At 44.5% G+C, this 18,076-nt stretch overlaps 1 protein-coding gene across 4 annotated transcripts in view; it reads left to right on the top strand.

Annotated features, from left to right (window-relative positions):
* The window catches only part of APP (amyloid beta precursor protein), a 313,107-nt gene that overhangs the window by 100,007 nt on the left and 195,024 nt on the right, over positions 1 to 18,076 (top strand). For all 4 annotated transcript variants that reach the window (XM_089773561.1, XM_089773560.1, XM_089773555.1 and 1 more), the window contains exon 3: positions 13,875 to 14,004. In XM_089773561.1, the coding sequence (XP_089629687.1) occupies positions 13,875 to 14,004 (130 nt within the window). The remainder of the gene's footprint in view (positions 1 to 13,874; positions 14,005 to 18,076) is intronic.

The following is an 18,076-nucleotide window of genomic DNA, read 5'->3' as shown; positions in this document are numbered from 1 at the left end:
GGTTAGGGTGACCCGATGCCCCATTTTTAAAGGGACAGCCCCATATTTAAGCCCTCCTGCAGATGTCCCTATTTTTTCTTAAAAACGGACAAATTGTCCTATATTTTCTCTCTCCTTTCCCTAACATCAGTATTTGTGGCCAGATGCCCAGCCATGAGTGGTAGGGGTCCATTGGCTGACAAAGGGATGGGTGTGCAAGGCTGGTGGTCAGTCAGAGCTGCAGCATGCAAGGCAAGCCACTTCCCCCTACCTGGTCCATCAGTGCAGCCCTTCCTGTGTACTTTCTATTGGCCAACAGCCTTCCACCCGCGCCCCCCCCCCCCCCACACACACACCACTTGCCCCATTTCCAGCCAGGACAGAAGGCTTGCTGCAGTGGCTGGTGTATGGACAGGTGGCGGCTAGTTGCATGTCATCTCTGCTGCATACTTCCCGTTGGTCTTTACATACTTCCCTTTTCACTATCCTCGCCATGCGGTGCCCCTTCACCCTCTCAGCCCTGCTGCTCCTCAGTATACCCTCCAGCAGGAGGTGTCCTGCTCCCAGCACTGTGCAGAGAGCTAGCTGCTGGTCGGATCATTCAGCTCCCAACAGCCTGGCTGGCAGGCTCCTTCTTCCCCCTTTCCTTTGCCTCTGGCTAGGTTGGCATCATGGAAAACTCAGAACTCTGATTCAGGACACTGACCAAGCCCTGCATGTGCCAAAGGCCCTGTACAGCTCGGGCATAGGAAAGATTCTCTGCCCCTCTGCTAAGCTCTGGAGTGGTGGAGGAGGAAAACTGTTTCCAACCTGTTTGTGCGCTGACCCTGCAGGCTTCACAGCCAATAGGGCAGGGGCTTAGCACCCTTTTCACACACTGCCCTGCCCTAAGTCCTGCCCCTGGCAGTTTAGGGCTTTTCTGTCCCATGACATCCTCCCATGCTGAGCCACCTCTCTGGTCTGGTTGACTGAAGAAGCCCTGCAGTCAGGTTCCCTGGGCTCTGGCCCAGAAGGTACCCTCAGGGCTTAATCCCTTCCTGCCTGTGCTGTATCCAGGGGACAGTAGGTTGCTGGGTTATGTCAGTGGCCAGCAGCAGCTTGGGAGGTGTTAGCTGCTTTTCTGTGGGCTGGAAGGGACAGCCTGCTTCTATCCACAGGGAAGTGGGAGGCAGGAAGAGATGATCTCTGCAAAGAAATGGGCAAAGTTTATCCTTATTTCTAGTCCGACCCCATGGGGCTGGAAGAAGTTTCTGTCCCTGCCCTCCTGCAAAGCTGCTGCTGTGTTTCTGGCCTCGTTCTGATGTGAACCCTCACAGAAATCTGGTGATGGGGGGGCCTGTGACCAGCGGCGGATATAGGGTAGGGCGAGCGGGGCAGCTGTCCTGGGCCCCGCTCTTCGATAGGCCCCGCGCCAGCGCCAGGAGTGGGCTGGCCTGGGAGGATACCGGGAATTTCTTGGTGGACAATCCGTCGAAGGGCCGGCCTAGCGGCTGCTGGAGGAGGAAGGGGGGGGGATTGTGGTGAGGTGCCGCAGCCCTGCACTTTTGAAATTCCCCGGCATCGACCAGTACGGGCCACGTGGGACTGAGGGAGCGCATGCGTGGCGTGCTGAAACGCCGCGCAACAGCTGAGAGGGAGATGCCCGGGCGTGGTGTGGCATGGTGTGACACCACGGCTCGGGACTTTAAAACCGCGCGGCCCAGCGTTGCACCACATGGTTCGGCCTGGGGCCTGGGCCGCCCTGCACACTAGAAGGCAGAAGGTGGATGGTAGAGGAAGGGGCTTGTGCTGGGGGGGGGGAGGGGAGGAGGGCAGGTCAGGAGAAGAAAGAGGAGGAGAGACAAATGCTGGGGGCCAAGTGGAGGCAATGAGGAAAAGGGCAGGAGGGGAGGTGTTAGTGGGAGGGGGGACAGGGTGATGCTGGGAAAGGAGGGTAAGGGCATTCGGGGCTAAAGGGGGGAGGGGGAGGTGCTGGGAGAAGGCTTGAAATGAGGCGTGGGCGTGAGGAAGGCGGGGATGGAGCAAGGCATGTGTGAGGGCACAGGGGCATGAGGGGAATGGGGGCAGAGGGTGGTGAGGGGGTGGGCATCATGGAAGAAGATGGCAAAGGGCACAGGGGCAGTGAGGGAAGAGGGAGGCACCAGGAGGGTGCAGGGGTAAGGGAAGGTTCAGGTGCCAGGGGAGAAGCAGAAGGGCAGACACCTGTAGGGGAGGGACCAGCACCAGGAGGAGAGAGGCAGGGCAGGTGTGTAGAGGTAGGTGTTAGGAGAGGGGATAGCTCACATGATCGGTGTGGGGCTACTGGAGGAGTGAGCAGGGGGGGGGAACCCCTTTTTTCTGTTATTTCTCCAAAGGGAGGGCCCCGCAATATTGTGCTGCCCTGGGCCCCGCAAAACTCTCATCCGCCCCTGCCTGTGACCTCGCTTATGGCCCACATGTTGCCTTGAGAAGATGCAGCACCAGGTACTAGGAGAGGTGGGTCTGTCCCAGGTGCCCACCCAGGCATGGAAGGTGGTGAACACTGGGCAAGGAGGGTCGGATCGGGTCGGGTCGGGTCTGGTCTGTCAGCCACCCCCCGTCATCTTGTGAAAGAGGTGTATGAGAGTGTGTGTGAATCATTGGGATTCTGCTAAAGTCACCTAGACATTTCACATTGGCTGATTCTATTTTGGGAAGGACGTGGAGAGAAATTAATGAAGAGGAAGAGTAACTTGCAACTACACTGGTGCTAGAGGAAAGGGGGATTAAGGAGGAATTGATACTGTTGAAACACACGAAAGGTGATTTTTCTATTTGACTGGAATGGAGAATGAATGTTGCCTGTTCTTTTGACTCCTCTCACTAGGTGATGGTATGCTGCAGGGTTGGTGTCAATACCTACTTCCTTGCCAGTTGATTAAATTAATCTCTTGGTGAATCTGGCCAATTACTTGTGGAATCTTTTCATTGCCACTTCAGGATTGTGGGATTAGAGACTGCACAGTGTGAGATTTAACAGCATGGGTATAAAGGTGAGACACAGCGTTGTGTGATGTCAGTTAGTGCTGTGTTAGTTTGGAAAGCATTTGGTATTATATAAACAGATGTTTCTAGGCTTATTTTTTTGGGGGGGGGATATGAAGGAGACTAAAACTGCTTTTCGTTCAGATAGGAGGAAGAGGCAAATAAATCATCTCTTCATATGCAGGTTATTCTTAGCCTACTATCTTTTTAGGGACCAATAGAAAACGATATTGAAGAACTGAATTTTGAGGACAATAGGGATGGCGAATCACGTGCAAGAAATAGAAGTACAGAATAAGTAAATGTCTCTAACTTTTCTTTGACCTTCGTTTGCTTCTGTTTGTAGATGGCGAGAGAGAAGGTTGAGAGGAAGAGCATTGACTTTGGATAGGTACAATATAGAACAGTTGAACTGGAATAGATTTGACTGCAAATCAAATGCTATAATGTTGACTCACATAACAGTGTAGTGAACTGAGAAAGTGAGACCTCTCATTGCATTCTGCCTAGGAGAGAGACGGTGGAATGTTCTACAGAACACTTGCAAAATCAGACTGGTCCCCAACGCATAAAAGTGGATTCTTTACAAAAACATAAAAGCATAGTGCTAGCTAGGGATGTTAAATTTATATTAATTGGCTAACCAAGCAGTCAGTAAGGGCTGTTGCTACACTTCAAAGGCGAAAGCTCTGTGGGGAGCATGGAGCCAGCGGGGGATTTCAGAGCAGCAGCGCTGAATGGAGCTTGGAATCAACTGGGGAGACCCCAGCTGACCCCAGGGTCCATGCAGCGCTGCTGATTTAAAATGTGCTTCTCATAGAGGTGTGTGTGGTGGTGGGGGGGGGGGGGGGGGGGGACAGGGAGAGGAAGCGGCTAGTCAGCTGTTGCTTATCGGATAGTCAACTGATTGTTCACATCCCTAGTGCTAGCACTACTGAGCTGAGGGGCAGTGGTTTCCTTTTGATTCTGCATTGAGGAGAATTCAGTGCCCATTCATACATTCTACTGCAGACAAGTGAGGGTGTATTTGTAGCTTTACTTCTTTCATTTCTTATCTCTCTCTTTTCTGCAGATGTTGCATTTGTAAGACACTGAAAATGCTCGTCATAGATTGAGCCAGAAGGGGCCATTATTTAACCTGACCTTCCTTAAATATAGGCTTATTTTTTAAGCATCATGTACATTCTGTCTTGCCAAATACCTTTTTTAAAAAAAATTGTATAGCTCCTGTTCTTTCTGTTTACAAATTTAGTCCTGGGAGATTTCTAGATGCCCACAACTCCAGTATCCACGTTTCCTTCATCTAGGCAAGATAGCCCATGAGCCTAAGAGACATGACGTGTTGCTATTTTTCTCTGTTTTCCTACAGGTGATGACTAATGTTACTGGATTATTTATATTATGGTAGGATTCAAGAGCTCCAATAAAGCTGTTGTGCTAGGTGCAGTCCAAGAGCATAGGGAAGATATAATTCTAAAGAGTTCAAAATCCTAAACTGAAACAAAGCAATGACTGTACCAAACAATAGGAGAGTTGAAGGGATAGAGAGTGAGGATAATGGTAGTAAGAGCCCATGATTAGACTGATGAAGCGTGTGCTCAATTTAATGCCTCCAAATCATGTGAACATACTTTTTTCCCTTTTCCACTTTCTCCAGCTGTCAGGCATTCTAGCTGTGAGTCAGGAGTCAGTTTCTTGTAGGCATGATAGAAGTGGATGGGTAGAGACCTTATGGAGTACATGCTGCTTTCTGCAAAGTCCCTTTGAATGTTTATAGTAGGTTCAGTGTTAGATGAACCCTGCTGTCACTTATCTATATATAAAACAATGTGTGTACTTTACAAGAAGAAAGCTTAAAACCACATAGCAGGACAATAGAGACTACATTTAAACATTAAAAACACATACTTTGTGAGTCCGAACTGAGGCTTAAATCTTACTGTGTAAGGATGTAAAATTCTTACCCCTCAAATCTCTCTCTAATATGTAAAGACAATATTAGTTGAATATTATCTCCCAACACAGCACAATGGCTTGAATTCAGACACAACTGGCCATGTTGCAAGTGCTTACATACTTGTTAGTAACAATACTAAGAATGGGCTATTTAGCTATGTCTAATCTGTGGTTAGGATCAGATGCTACAAGCATTGCAGCTGTGCTAGTTCATCTGGGACTTCTATCTCATCCTTCAATGCCCAGTAACAATGCTGCTTCAGGAATCCAGAATGGCAACCACTTTTGCAATACGTAATATGTGTGGGAACATCAAAATCGCTATCAAAACTGTCACTGCTTAGTAGACATATTTCCAGGGCAAGATATGCAATATGCCTGCATGGGATTCCTCAGTATAACTGTACCTCACAGGTCCAGCTAAGTCAGGAACAAAAATTACTACTTTTTGCTCTAAGTGCTGTTGAGCCTACCAACTTGCTAGACTTGCTCTACCTTCTGGCGACCTTGATAAAAGAACTTTTTGAACCCTTAAAATTTAGTTGAAAGAATCTTTCCATCAAATTCTAAGGTAGTACAGTATAGGAGAAACCTGTGATTGAAGACATTTTCTGTGTCCAGAACATAGTTTAATTATCTTTTTCGAAAAATCCTCACTCTAAGTTTTCAAGAACACTATTTTCCATAATCAATTATACAACAGCCACTTTCCTGAAGATTGAATATTGAATGTACGGATTCCTTTGAAATGTGCTTCTAAAATGTTGTCTACCAGATATTTCATTTAGATGATCAAAAGACTTTCCTGAATCTGTTTGAAGCTTGAAGATTTTTTTTTTACCTGTTGTATGTCCATTAAAGTTTCCACTGCTCTTTTAAATCAGTTCTCCTAAGACTTCAGTGAATATTTTGTGGGGATTAATGCAATCTCGGCATTTTAATAATGATATATTAAAAAGTATGAAACAGTTGAGCCGCAAGAAATTTCTTGACTTTTCCACAGGGAACAAAGATTTTAGATTTGGCTAACTACTAACAAAATCTGGTTGTCTTTGTTTTGGGGCTTTATCTTATTTTGCCAAACAAATTAAAATGTTGTTGCTTGATGTGATTTTTCTCTGCATTCTCGTTGATTTATTTTGGACTGTTGTGTCAGTGTTTCCAGGCTTATGGGGTTTTCTTTTTTAAAGTGTGTCTGCCCTTTACTTGATTTTGTGTATGAAGTTTTGACCTTGTTTTTATGTAAATAAAGATACTACTGCCACCACCAGCACCTGGAGATTTGAGGGATACAAATACTAGAAAAAAAATTGCAGATCTGAGATCCTGAATTGATCCCACCAAATAGCACCAGTGCTTCCTCCTGCTGTTAATGGGTGTGTGTTGTGACTGTCCACTTTTTGTTCCACTAAATCTGCAGAGAATAGAGAATTATAATTTGTAATCCAGTTGATTTTTAGGCCCATCCTGAAGAATTTGATATAATTTAAAACCGAATCTAGCAAGTGGGGTGCAACCCTCTTTTGGAAGGATCATGGAAGGATGAATGAGGGGAAACCGTAAGAAGAATATATGTTTATTCATGACTGTCATTTTGAATCAGGTAGACCCAATCTCTCCCTTCGCTGCTCAGCATAGATTTCTGACTAGAGCACAACAGACAGTCCACTCTCATTGAGATGGGAAATACTTAGAGATTTTTTCCCCCCTCTACTATTTCAACTTGAGAGTTTAGTAAGTGAGTGACTTTTGTGTATGTATTATAAACCACTCAAGTTTTCTGACTGCCAGATGTTCAAGCCAAATGCTGAAGGTGCAAGCTAGTTTCTAGTTTTATTTCTAAACAGCTTCATCTAGTCTGTTTCCTCCATGACATACCTTAGACGCAGAAGACAACAAGTAAAGCGTATCCAGGCATTGCAGCAGCATAATTGGCAATACCTTATTCTTCTAACAATGAACTTTAGTCTCATTATCTATCTGCTATTTCCCACTAGCAAAATAGCTCTTAACCATACCATCCTGGTAAAAGCTCTCCCTCTCTTCCCCCACCTTTCCCTTCCTTGCGCCCTGGAAATATTGGGGCCTTGGTTCTGGCATGTCTTGAAAAACATACTTCAATTCTTCAAATCAAGAGAGAGAAAAAGGATTATACACAAAGTATTTTTATTTAAAGTGCCAATATGCTTACGGTGCATATTCTCAATCTCAGGTGAGCTAATGTATAGCTTTAGCTACTGATACAGAATAGTTTTAGTTAAACTGCTTTTACAGACCAATACCAGTCAACTGGTAACATTTTCATGGAATAGTTGAGTTGATATTACTACAAACATTGTAAAACTATTGGGAAACAATAAACATTGTGATATAAGAAATGGTATAATGAGCAAGCAGAGGTTGCTGTATTAAAACCAGACAGGGTTGATGGATACCACTGGGCTACTTCAAGAAGAAAATACTGTGTTTTCATATATTGGAATTGACAATACAGGCAGTCCCTGGGTTATGTACAAGATAGGGACTGTAGGTTTGTTCTTAAGTTGAATTTGTACGTAAGTCGGAACTGGCGTCCAGATTCAGCTGCTGCTGAAACTGACCAGCAGCTGACTACAGGAAGCCCGAGGCAGAGTTTCTCTGCCCCGGGCTTCCTGGAATCAGCCGCTGATCAGTTTCAACAGCGACTGAATCTGGATGCCTGGAACAGAGCAGCTGGGGTGCTGCTGGGTAGGTCCCCGCAGCGCCGCACCTTGGCGCTGCGGGGACCAACCCAGCAGCACCCCAGCTGCTCTACCCCAGATGTTCCCAAGTCAGCTGCTGCTGAAACTGATCAGTGGCTGATTCCAGGAAGCCCTGGGCAGAGCAACTCTGCCTCCGGCTTCCTGTAGTCAGCCTCTGGTCAGTTTCAGCAGCGGCTGACTTGGGGACGCCTGGGGCAGAGCAGCTGGGGTGCTGCTGGGTTGGTCCAGTAGCGCCGAGGAGCGGCGCTGCGGGACCAACCCGGCAGCGCCCCAGCTGCTCTACCACAGTCGTCCATGAGAAAAGCCTGGTCTGCTGGGGGAGGGGGGGAACACACTAGCTGCACCCCCCCCCCCCCCCCACAGCAGACCAGGGAGACGCGGGTGGCGGGACTGCCCAGACGCGCCGCGATCCCGCCGCCTGCGTCCTCTGCGGCTTTGCTCCGCGTCTCCCTGGTCTGCTGGGGGGGCCCCCCCCAGCAGACCAGGGAGACGTGGAGCCGCTTTTCTCGCCCTGGAGGACGCAGGTGGTGGGACCGCGGCGCGTCTGGGTGGTTCCGCCGCCCACGTCCTCCGGGGCGAGAAAAGCCCCATTTGTAAGTACGGATCCAGTTGGATCCGCGTAACTCGGGGACTGCCTGTAGATATAATAGAGAAATAACTACTTGTCCAATATATTTGTTCTAATATTTCTTTACAGCCTTTTGCTTAATTCTATTTACAGAGCATAATGAATTATGTCAGTACATATGATTACTAGTGAAGATTCCTTCTAGCAATTTCTAATAGATTTTAGTGTGATAGTGCTTAGGACATGTCTCTTTTGTAGATGTAGGTCTGTTAAGTTCATAGATTTTAAGGCCAGCAGGGACCATTTTGATCATTTAATCTGTCTCTTCCACCGCAACAAGCTATGGGAACTCCCTAAATCAATTCCTGCTCCAGGGCCAATCGCTTAGTTGAGCTAGAGCATACATCTTAGAAAAACATCCAGTTTTGATTTAAAAATTCCCTTTGTTGGAGTCTCAACCACTATCCTTGCAAAAAATTTTCAGTGGTTAATTACCCTTACTGTCAAAAATTTGCATCTGACAGTGGAACTTCAGAGGTACAGACACCTTGGGAATGGAGTTTGTGCATAACTCTGAAGTGTTCAAAACTCTGAACAAAACATACGGTTGTTCTTTACAGCTGAACAATGACTTAGTACAGCTTTGAAACTTTACTATGTAGAAGAAAAATGCTGCTTTACCTTTATTTTTCTTGTAGTTTAGATTTAACATAGTACTGTTCTTTATTATTTTTCTGTCACCTGATACTGTGTTTACTGTTGTAGATGGTGTGTAGTTAACTGGTTAATTCATAACTCTCTGGTGTTCACAACTCTGAGGTTCTACTGTATTTCCAATCTGACTTTGCGTAGGTTTTATATTGACTATGGACTAAATCAGTGCTGCCATGATCACTGCAATGGGCATGGATTTGGCAGGTCTCATGAAGATGCAATAGGAGAACTCCGCTGTCAACTGTGTGGGAGGCAGCAAAGTGGGAACGGGCAGCTCTGTGTAGCTGACACACTCAGAGAACCGGTTTAAAAGCATATTGGCTCCCTTCCCCCGCACTGCTGCCTTTGATAGCGAGGCAGCCGGGGGAGGAGGGGAATGCGCCTCCACGTGAACCTATACATGCAGAGAGGTGGCTTGAAAGCTGGCTTCCCATGTGTACCGGCTCTCACCTGCCCCCCCTTACCCTCCGCACTACTGCCTCTCCACAGGAACCAGCACTTGCAAGGTTTGGTTTATCAACAGTACTCATGAGTTTATGCTGCTAGTGTTAATAGCAGCTCAGGAAGGAGTCTGTCTACCCTCTTCTGGTGACATCTTTATCCAAGCCTCATCTGGAGTCCACCAACAGGCATGATGCAGAGCCACAATTTTGTGAAAGATTTAGTTAATAGTCTCAAGCTATTCCCAGTGTCTGGTTGCCAGATGGTTTCACCAGAAATACTGAACACCGGTGATGCAACACCAAATACCGGTGTTGCATCAATTGTTAATTCTGACCTTAGCATGTGGTTATTTTTAACCATGTGCTCAAATCTGATTGACTTCATTGGGACTTAAATATGCGCTTAAATGTCCTGAATAGGAAAGATTTCCTATATTGGAGCCCTGAAGTCTGCGTACACTTTTGTCAGTGATTTCAGGTTTGTGTTTTTTCTCTCTCTCTGCCTCTGTCTGTGTCTCTCTCTCTCTCGCTTTTTTCGAATTCTGATAACACTTAAAACTTGATATGTTGTAGTCATTAGGGGCTTTTTAAAGATGTATTTATGCACAGCAGCCACATTTCCATTATGGGTCTGACTTACTCAGTGGCTGTCGGAAAAATTCTTCAGTGGGAATATTTCATTGATATTGTATCATATTTTATGGCCAAAGATATTGTTAATGATGCCATCTGAAATTCAGTTTGTGTGTATTGGGGGTTTAAATGTGGAGTGATAAATTTCCGTCCTCTAGGATATTGCATTTAGTCTACACAGCAAAACAAATCCTTCTGTTGCTACTCATCCATGGCTCCCAAAACAGCTTATGCGCTTTTGGGTAGTAGGGTTTACACACCAGGGGCAGCTTGAAACTTACTAGCAACATGGAATCCTAATTAAATCGTTTTGGTACTGCTATGAAAATGAACAGGAACATAATCAGGATTGTGCACTCACCTATCAGAGCAAGGGTAACGAGAAGGACTGAATGGAAGAAACACCAGGTTTCAGGGTGAAAAGTTTTTATCTCATTCACAATATTGCAGTGTTATAGACAGACGAGCCCACTTGGACAGGCCCCAACTTTGGTTGGGTGGGTGGGCAATGGTGGGGCCAATAAGCTCCAGTGCCTGGACCTGCCTCCAGCCAGAGTGTCAGCTGAGTGCCAGGAAGAGTGAGGTCAGCCCCAGGGCGCTGGGAGAGCAGGGTCAGCCTTGGCCCTGCTTCCTGGGCTGGAGCGTTGGCAGTGCGGGGTCAGCCCCTGCGCCTGGCCTTCATGAGTGGGTGAGCATCTGCTGTAGAGTAAGTGGAACGGAACCAAGCCAGTGTCTCAAATACAGAAATACTTCTCATAAATTCCACAACCATCTTATTCACATAGGACCATATTGTTTGAATTTCTTGCTTTGTCTGAGAGAGAAATAATGGTCCTAGAAGTCAAAAATCCCAAAACTTGTCACTTTCACTATTCAAAGAAACTGCATCTGATCCAATATAAAAGAGGGACTGTTCCATATAATATTGGAAGTACAGTGGTTTAATCATGGAGATGAGATATATATTCATTTTCCCCCATCCCTTTCTATAACAGTAATTAATGACATATCTCAAATGGGATATACAGGATGGTGTTCATCTTTTCAGATATGAAAGTTCAGCATCACATGCTAATCTGTTAGCCCAATAATTATTAGATGGTGCTGTCTAGTATTTCAGTTACAATCTCCTTCAACTGACCACTAGGCGAAAACTACCCATTTCCATAAACATATGATTTTATGTTTATATTGTCATACCCATCCCTTCCTGTATTACCCCCATGCTGCTAATCTCAGTCATCTAAAATAACATAAATATGTACTGCTACTTATCATTGCTGTTTAAATGTTATACTTTTAAATTTCAACTTTAATTAAAGATACACCCACTTTGTTCTGACTTTGCTACACCCTCTTGTTTTATTTTTTCTTTAATTAGAATGTAGGCCAGGCCTGCACAACATACGGCCTGTGGGTCGCATGCGGCCCGGAGGGGTTCACTGTGTGGCCCATGACGACTTTAGGAAATAATATTTCCTCCCTCCTCTCTTCCGATCTCCTCTACTCTCCTTTTGAATGCAGCGCTCTCTTGTGCCAGCGCCTCTTCCCCTGACATCAGAGATGCACACATGCTCTGGCCCCACCCTACGCCCGTGTGTGGCCCCGCCCCCGCTTCCGGCTCCCGTTCCAGGATTCAGCCCCCCCCCCCCCCCCCCCCATGCCGCTCGACTGGGCGGCTGCTTGCATGGTGCAGACCGCTGTCAGAACGCGAATTAGAATGTAGGCCAGGCAGCATGGGGGTCGGTGCTGTTGGAGTGCGGGGCGAGTTGCCCTCGCTGCCACGGGGCGGCCTTGCCCCATGGCAGCTCGCCAGCTGGTAAAATCTATGTCCCGTCAATATTATAACTTGTATCAGAGGGAACAAATTTTGCGCTTCTCTTTGTGTGTGACTGTCTTTTTCCCTTGTGTGTGAATTTATTTAACAAAATCTTGAGATTTCAACAAAATCTGTGGTTGCGTGCTGAAGCCGGGCGGTGTGGGGCTTTTTTGTATTCCCGACAAAAATGTTTAGCCCGCTTGTTCGGTATTTTTTGGGAGAGCATCTGGCAACCCTACTTGCGGCCCACAGCTGTTCTCTTTGGAATAATATGGCCCGCTGCTTTCCAATTGTACAGGTCTGTTGTAGGCTCTTTGGGCAGAGGTCATTTGTACTCCGTACAGTGCTGTCAGGATGGGAACTTGCTTCTGATTGGGTCTCTTATGTGCTGTGAGGAATGCAAGTACAGTAATAACAATAATTTACCTTTATAGGAATAAGGCATTTTTAAAACTCCACCCATCATGAAAAAAGTTTCCTACTCTGCAAGGTGTATTCTGTTCACCAACACTGAGTTCCCAACAACAGAAAAAGCCAAACAAAAACCTCCCTTTGTGGAAGGCAGAATTTTAAGCTTCTAGAATTGTTTGTTCTTTCAGGCATCTTAATGCATAGCAGTTACAATGAGTTGAGATTAGGTTGGAGCAGTACAGGGATGTTAGTAGCACAGTAAATTCTATGTGAGAGCCTGGTTTGACAGATCGTGGTCAGCATTAGAGATGAGTTTTCAATTCCTTTCAGAAGATGATATGGAGAAGCTAGATTATTGGGAGTGAGTTCACTGATCATATAGATATTTAGCACAAATAATTGACCACTGACAGAGGAGAGCAGATAGGTCTAGAAATGACGAAGGAAAAGGTAGAGTGTATGTAGGACTGAGGGAGATGGGAGCGCACAGATGGGGGTGGATTGGAATCATGCCGATGACAGGAACTTATTGCTCCAGCCCTGAAAGGAACTACTAAGACTGTCAGCCCACGTGCGGGTGCAGCAGTATAATGCAGTATTTGGAACAGACTGGATTTTGAGATGCTCAAGTAAGCAAAGTCAGAAAGGAGGAAACAGCAATAACTATAAGCGTGAAAATGAATAACAGATTCAGCAGACTGCCAGTGTGGAGGCAGCTGAGGGCTGCATTGGGAAAGTGATAGCAGACATTCAGAAATAGACTTTGAGTGCAACCATTTTAGGGAAAACGGGAGTTCTGAGTTAGGATAAGTCCATGATTAAACTCGAGAAATGAGGGGAGGTTTGTGTCTTGAGGGGAGGTTGATGGACTGGCCATGGAATGAGTAGGGGAGTTCCCCTCTTGTTCACACTCAGCTGAATAAAATGAAGGTGAATAGGGATTGATATGTTCAGTTCAGGTGGAGATGGAGTCAAGGGGGGAGGGAGTAATTTAAGGTTTTAAAAAAAAAAAAGGTTGGGTGTAGGGATATAAAATTCCATTTAATTATTTAACCTGTTAAATGTTACATTTAGCTGGTTAAACAATTAAGCGGGATCCCGCAGGTGAGTGGCTGCTCCAGCACGGCTGGAGCAGACCCCAATCCACAGGGCTGCTGCTCTTAGCTCCACCGGCTTCATGGGGTTGCCACCTACCAGCCCACTCCACCCCACAGTGGGCCCGGTGGGGCTGAAGCAGCCTTCCGCCAGTGACCGGCCACAAGCAGGGGGCTGCTCCCAGGCGCCAGTTAACAGGTTACCCTGGTAAGGGTGATGCGTACTGTGTAACTGGTTAATCAGTTAACCATTCATATCCCTAGTTGGGTGTCACCAAATTTACAATCGTAGTTGATAATTATTGGTGGTTGTTTTCTTAATGGCGCTTGTACTTGGATGAAACGTGTAGCAAGGTAAATTCATGACATGAAATAGAATTGATTAATGATGGTTACATAATAGCTGGGGGAAGGCGTGATATTGGATATCACTTTGATGTCTGTCAACAATATTTAATAACACAGTAAGTATGCCTTTGATTATATTTATTCTCTTTGTATTTCAAACATTAGGTTTATCCTGAATTACAAATTACCAATGTTGTGGAAGCCAACCAGCCTGTGACCATCCAAAACTGGTGCAAGAGGGGACGGAAGCAGTGCAAGAGTCACCCTCACATTGTGGTTCCCTACAGGTGTTTGGGTGAGTTGTGTAGAATTTAACATCTCTAGTTCTGTTTTCTCTCCATTTATCTCTTTGTACATGGTTCATTTAAAACTCTCTCTTCACTGGGAAAGGGGAAGGACTCTCTAATATTCTTACATCTTCATATTTCTGCTGGCGGATGTTGTCCATTTCAGCAATCCTTTAGAAAATTGAAATTTTGGGGCTGCCTGTAGACAGATACATACACACTTGGAGATGAGATTCTTTTCTTATAAATGTATCCATTTTCTGGTTAGGTGTACTTGTGTAATTTTTTTTCTATATACTTATACAGGTGTAGCTTTTTGATCTTGTGCTAAATTTTGCACCATTGAAGCCAGTGAGAACATGACATCCCTAAGAAAGGTCATGCATGCTTAGGCTGTAAGATTCTGGAGTCCTGTGTTTCCTTACCTTCCAGTAAAGCAGACCTCCAGCATTTCTGCAAGATTCTTTTCACAGCAGTAGCCTTCTATTCCTTTCTGTGACCATCTTGCTGTCAAACAGCATGCTGGCTAGTAGTGGTGCTGAGATAAGTGCTCGGTTTTAATAAGCTTTTTACAAAAGCGGGATGGAGCGAAACAAAGCCATGTTGATTCTTGAGATAGCAGCCTCTAATTTTTCAAAAATTCCTCAACCCTTTGCTATAAAATAAAAAGGCTTTGAAATAATATTAGGAAACTGATGTTAAGGACTATGGTGATGTGGGTTGGGTGTTTTATAATTTACATTCAACTTCCAATTGGAATTTCCCATTGTATAAAGCCAGTTCTGCTAAAACTTATTGTATGAACCTTAGTCTCCAAAGCCGCTATGATCAGCTGAATTTTGATCAGTTATTTGGTGAAGAGAATGATGGCAGAAGGGTTGTAATCCTGCAATCCTTTATTTTTAATGTCAGGAGGCAGAAAGAGGTACTGTAGGCGAAGCTTTTCTATTACTTTTCTGATGTCGAGGTATGGAACAGCTTCTATATGAACAGGTTTTAAAAAGACTGGGACTGTTCAGCTTAGAAAAGGGATAGCTGAGGGTGAAATGTTGTAGAGGTGTGTATATATAGAATCGAGAATAGTGTGTAAAAACAGGAGTCTGGGTTTTATTGCTTTGACCCAGTGTGGCCATTCTTATTTTCTTATATATTTCTATCTGATTAAACAGTACCTTACATAATGAGCCTAGATCTACATCAGGGCTTTTGAATTCTATTGTTGTAATAATAACTATATTATTATTATTGGGTGCTTCAGGAAAAATCTGGGCTTTAGTCCCATCTTCACTTGTTGTGGATCCTACTTTTCCTTCTGTGGTTTCTGTTCTTCTCAGGTGAAACACCTACATTAAGAGAATAGGCGGTTGAACTCAAGTTGAGAATATATTCAGTTACTTGGCTCCGGTGGTGGTTGTGGCCGTTTCCATTGCAGTCTGCATGATATATGTTACATTGCTCTAATGCTCAGTGTGCTCATTGAAAGCTGTCCAAGTACAAAATTAATGTCCTTTACAACATGTAGGGGAATGTAAAATGCATGAACTGTTTTTCTAAAGTAATAGTAGGAAGACTAGAAGGAGTCATGTTGATGATAACCTGTTTGATCTTTGCTCCTATTTCAGATTTTATGACTTGGGAAATATCTTAACAGAAACAGCACAATTTGAAGAGTGTAGTCAATGGCTTGTTCCACTATTTAGTGGTGTCCAGGGAGCACATATTCTAATGCTGCCACTGTCAGGCCCTGCATATTTTATATATTTTTTTCAAATACAGCCACTCCCCAATTTACGGCCACCTGCACTTACAACCATCTGCACTTACGACCAAAGCGGTCATAAATGCGGATCCAAGTTATGAACAGTTCGAATTATGGACCAAGTGTTGGTCCGCAACTCGGAGAGTGGCTGTACGTTAAGGGAAAGCAGCACTCTAAAAGTGATTAACATGGATCATTTGAGATCGGTCCTGCCTAGAGCAGGGGGCTGGACTTGATGACCTTCTGAGGTCTCTTCCAGCTCTATGGGTCTATGATTCTATGATCATATGATAGCTTCTAAAAGCATTTTGAACAGCCTTACAACCTTGCCGGGTGAGGAAATGGCTAGAGGACATACTATCACCAGGATTTGCTGGTTTTCCCCACGTGTTCCACAATACAGAAGAAAATGTCAACAAGTTAAGGGCTTCCACAGTGGACACCTACAAACTGTGTAAAGAGCAACTTATTGAACCACAGACGTTGGAGACCGAAAAGAACTGATGGACTATCCAGATGTAGATCTATTTGGTCACTTTTCATATTCACTTGCTGTAGCTGGCCAGAGTACGTCTCAGGTCCGACACTGGGCTCTCAAGGTACAAAATACACCACACAGGAATCTGTCAAACACAAGTGGTTTATTTCCTGACATCTAACAGCTTTGCCCCATAATTGGAAGATCAACATAACAAAGAAGCGGCATATCTTTTGTCCCTTCCTGAAAGCCTGGGACCCCGAGTAGGCTGCGGACGAAGTGGGAGGTTGTCTCAGCTTCCGAGGCACCAGTACCCAAAATCCATCGGTGAGGTCTGGTTTGCTAGGCTCTGAGGCAGCCTTGTTGGCAGTTTGGAAATTTCCAGGGGTTACTCATTAGTGCTGATGTAGGGCTTAGGTATTAGTTATTGATCTGGTTCTGATCTGGATCTTCTTGTTCTTTGGCCCTGTTTACGTGATCAGTACATTAGGGTAAACAGAATTGTTTATGCGTTCTTGCCCTTATCTTATACTTGATCTTGCTATACTGACTACAATGCTTATCTTAAATGGCGTGTGTTCCCAAAGACTTGCTTCTGGCTCATCAGATAAAGGGAAAGGGGGGAAAGAATGCAGGCCTCATCACCCCTAAACTAGCATGTACAAAGTTCTTCCGCAATTGATCACTACACTTGCATTAATTTAAATATGTGATGATTTAATATAGGGAGAGGTAATCCAATGTACAGAAGGAGTTAAGCAGATGCCATTGAAGAGTAAATAGGAATTAAGCACTATGGTCCAGCTTTTTAAAGGTCTTTAGGAGCTTAACTTCCATTGAAATCAATGTGAGGTAGGTGCCAAAATATCTTTACAAATCTGTACCTTAACTCTTATTTTGCCTTTAAAAATCCTTCTCCATATTTTGTAATTTTCACGTTTTTATTATATTGAGATCTGCTTCTAAAGTGTTAATTGTTCTTCTGTATTGAGGCCAACACGATTGTGAAGAACTGTCATCCAATATGCCTGCTCTCACATGTCTGCAAGCTGTTCACCAAAATAATAACAAACTGACTCTCTCAGAGTCTGGATGACCCACAGCCAAGAAAATAGGCAGGCTTTCAAAGGAATTTTCAGCACAATGGATTATATTTTCGCTATAAACCAGCTATTGGAACACTCATGGGAATACAAGTTCCTATTATGTATTGCCTTTGTAGATTATGAAAAAGCATTCAGCAACGTAGAGCTCTTGTTTAGTGTTGAAAGTTCTTGCAGAGCAGGGCATCAACACAAACTGTATCAGCCTATTAAGGGAAACAAATTGACTGCCCTACAGATGTAACTTTATTTGATACTTTCCTTCAAATCCCATTTAAGAGCGTTATGAAACAAGAAGACACGGTAAGTCACCAAAACTCTTCATAGCCTGCCACGAAATGGTAATTAGGTGGATGAATTGGAAGAGTGGAATCAACATCAGTGGAGAGCAGTTAAACCATTTCAGTGTAGCGGAGGATATGTTGATCACTGAAAATATTATCAACCCACAGGCCACTCCTTTTTTTATTTTCTTTTCCCTTCTCACATTCCTTTCAATTCCTCCTTTTGTTATCAGAGTACTCATTTCTTATGTGCAAGTTCTTTTAAGTTGTATCAGTAACATAAATATTACAGATACCATATGTTAGAGGTTTTATGGGCATAAGCTGTAATGTTTCGAGCATGATCTGAATCGCCTTGAAGTGGAATATGTGAGGACTTGGTTTCAGCTCATTTTAAAACCTATGCTACATGTACTTACTTCTGTTCTGTGCACTCTTATGTCAGATTGCAAAATT

The sequence above is a fragment of the Pelodiscus sinensis genome, chromosome 1 (assembly GCF_052426305.1).
Source record: "Pelodiscus sinensis isolate ZL-2025 chromosome 1, ASM5242630v1, whole genome shotgun sequence".
Lineage (NCBI taxonomy): Eukaryota > Metazoa > Chordata > Testudines > Trionychidae > Pelodiscus > Pelodiscus sinensis.
The sequence above is the reverse complement of the archived record's forward strand: the minus strand, read 5'-3'. Positions and strand labels throughout refer to the sequence as shown.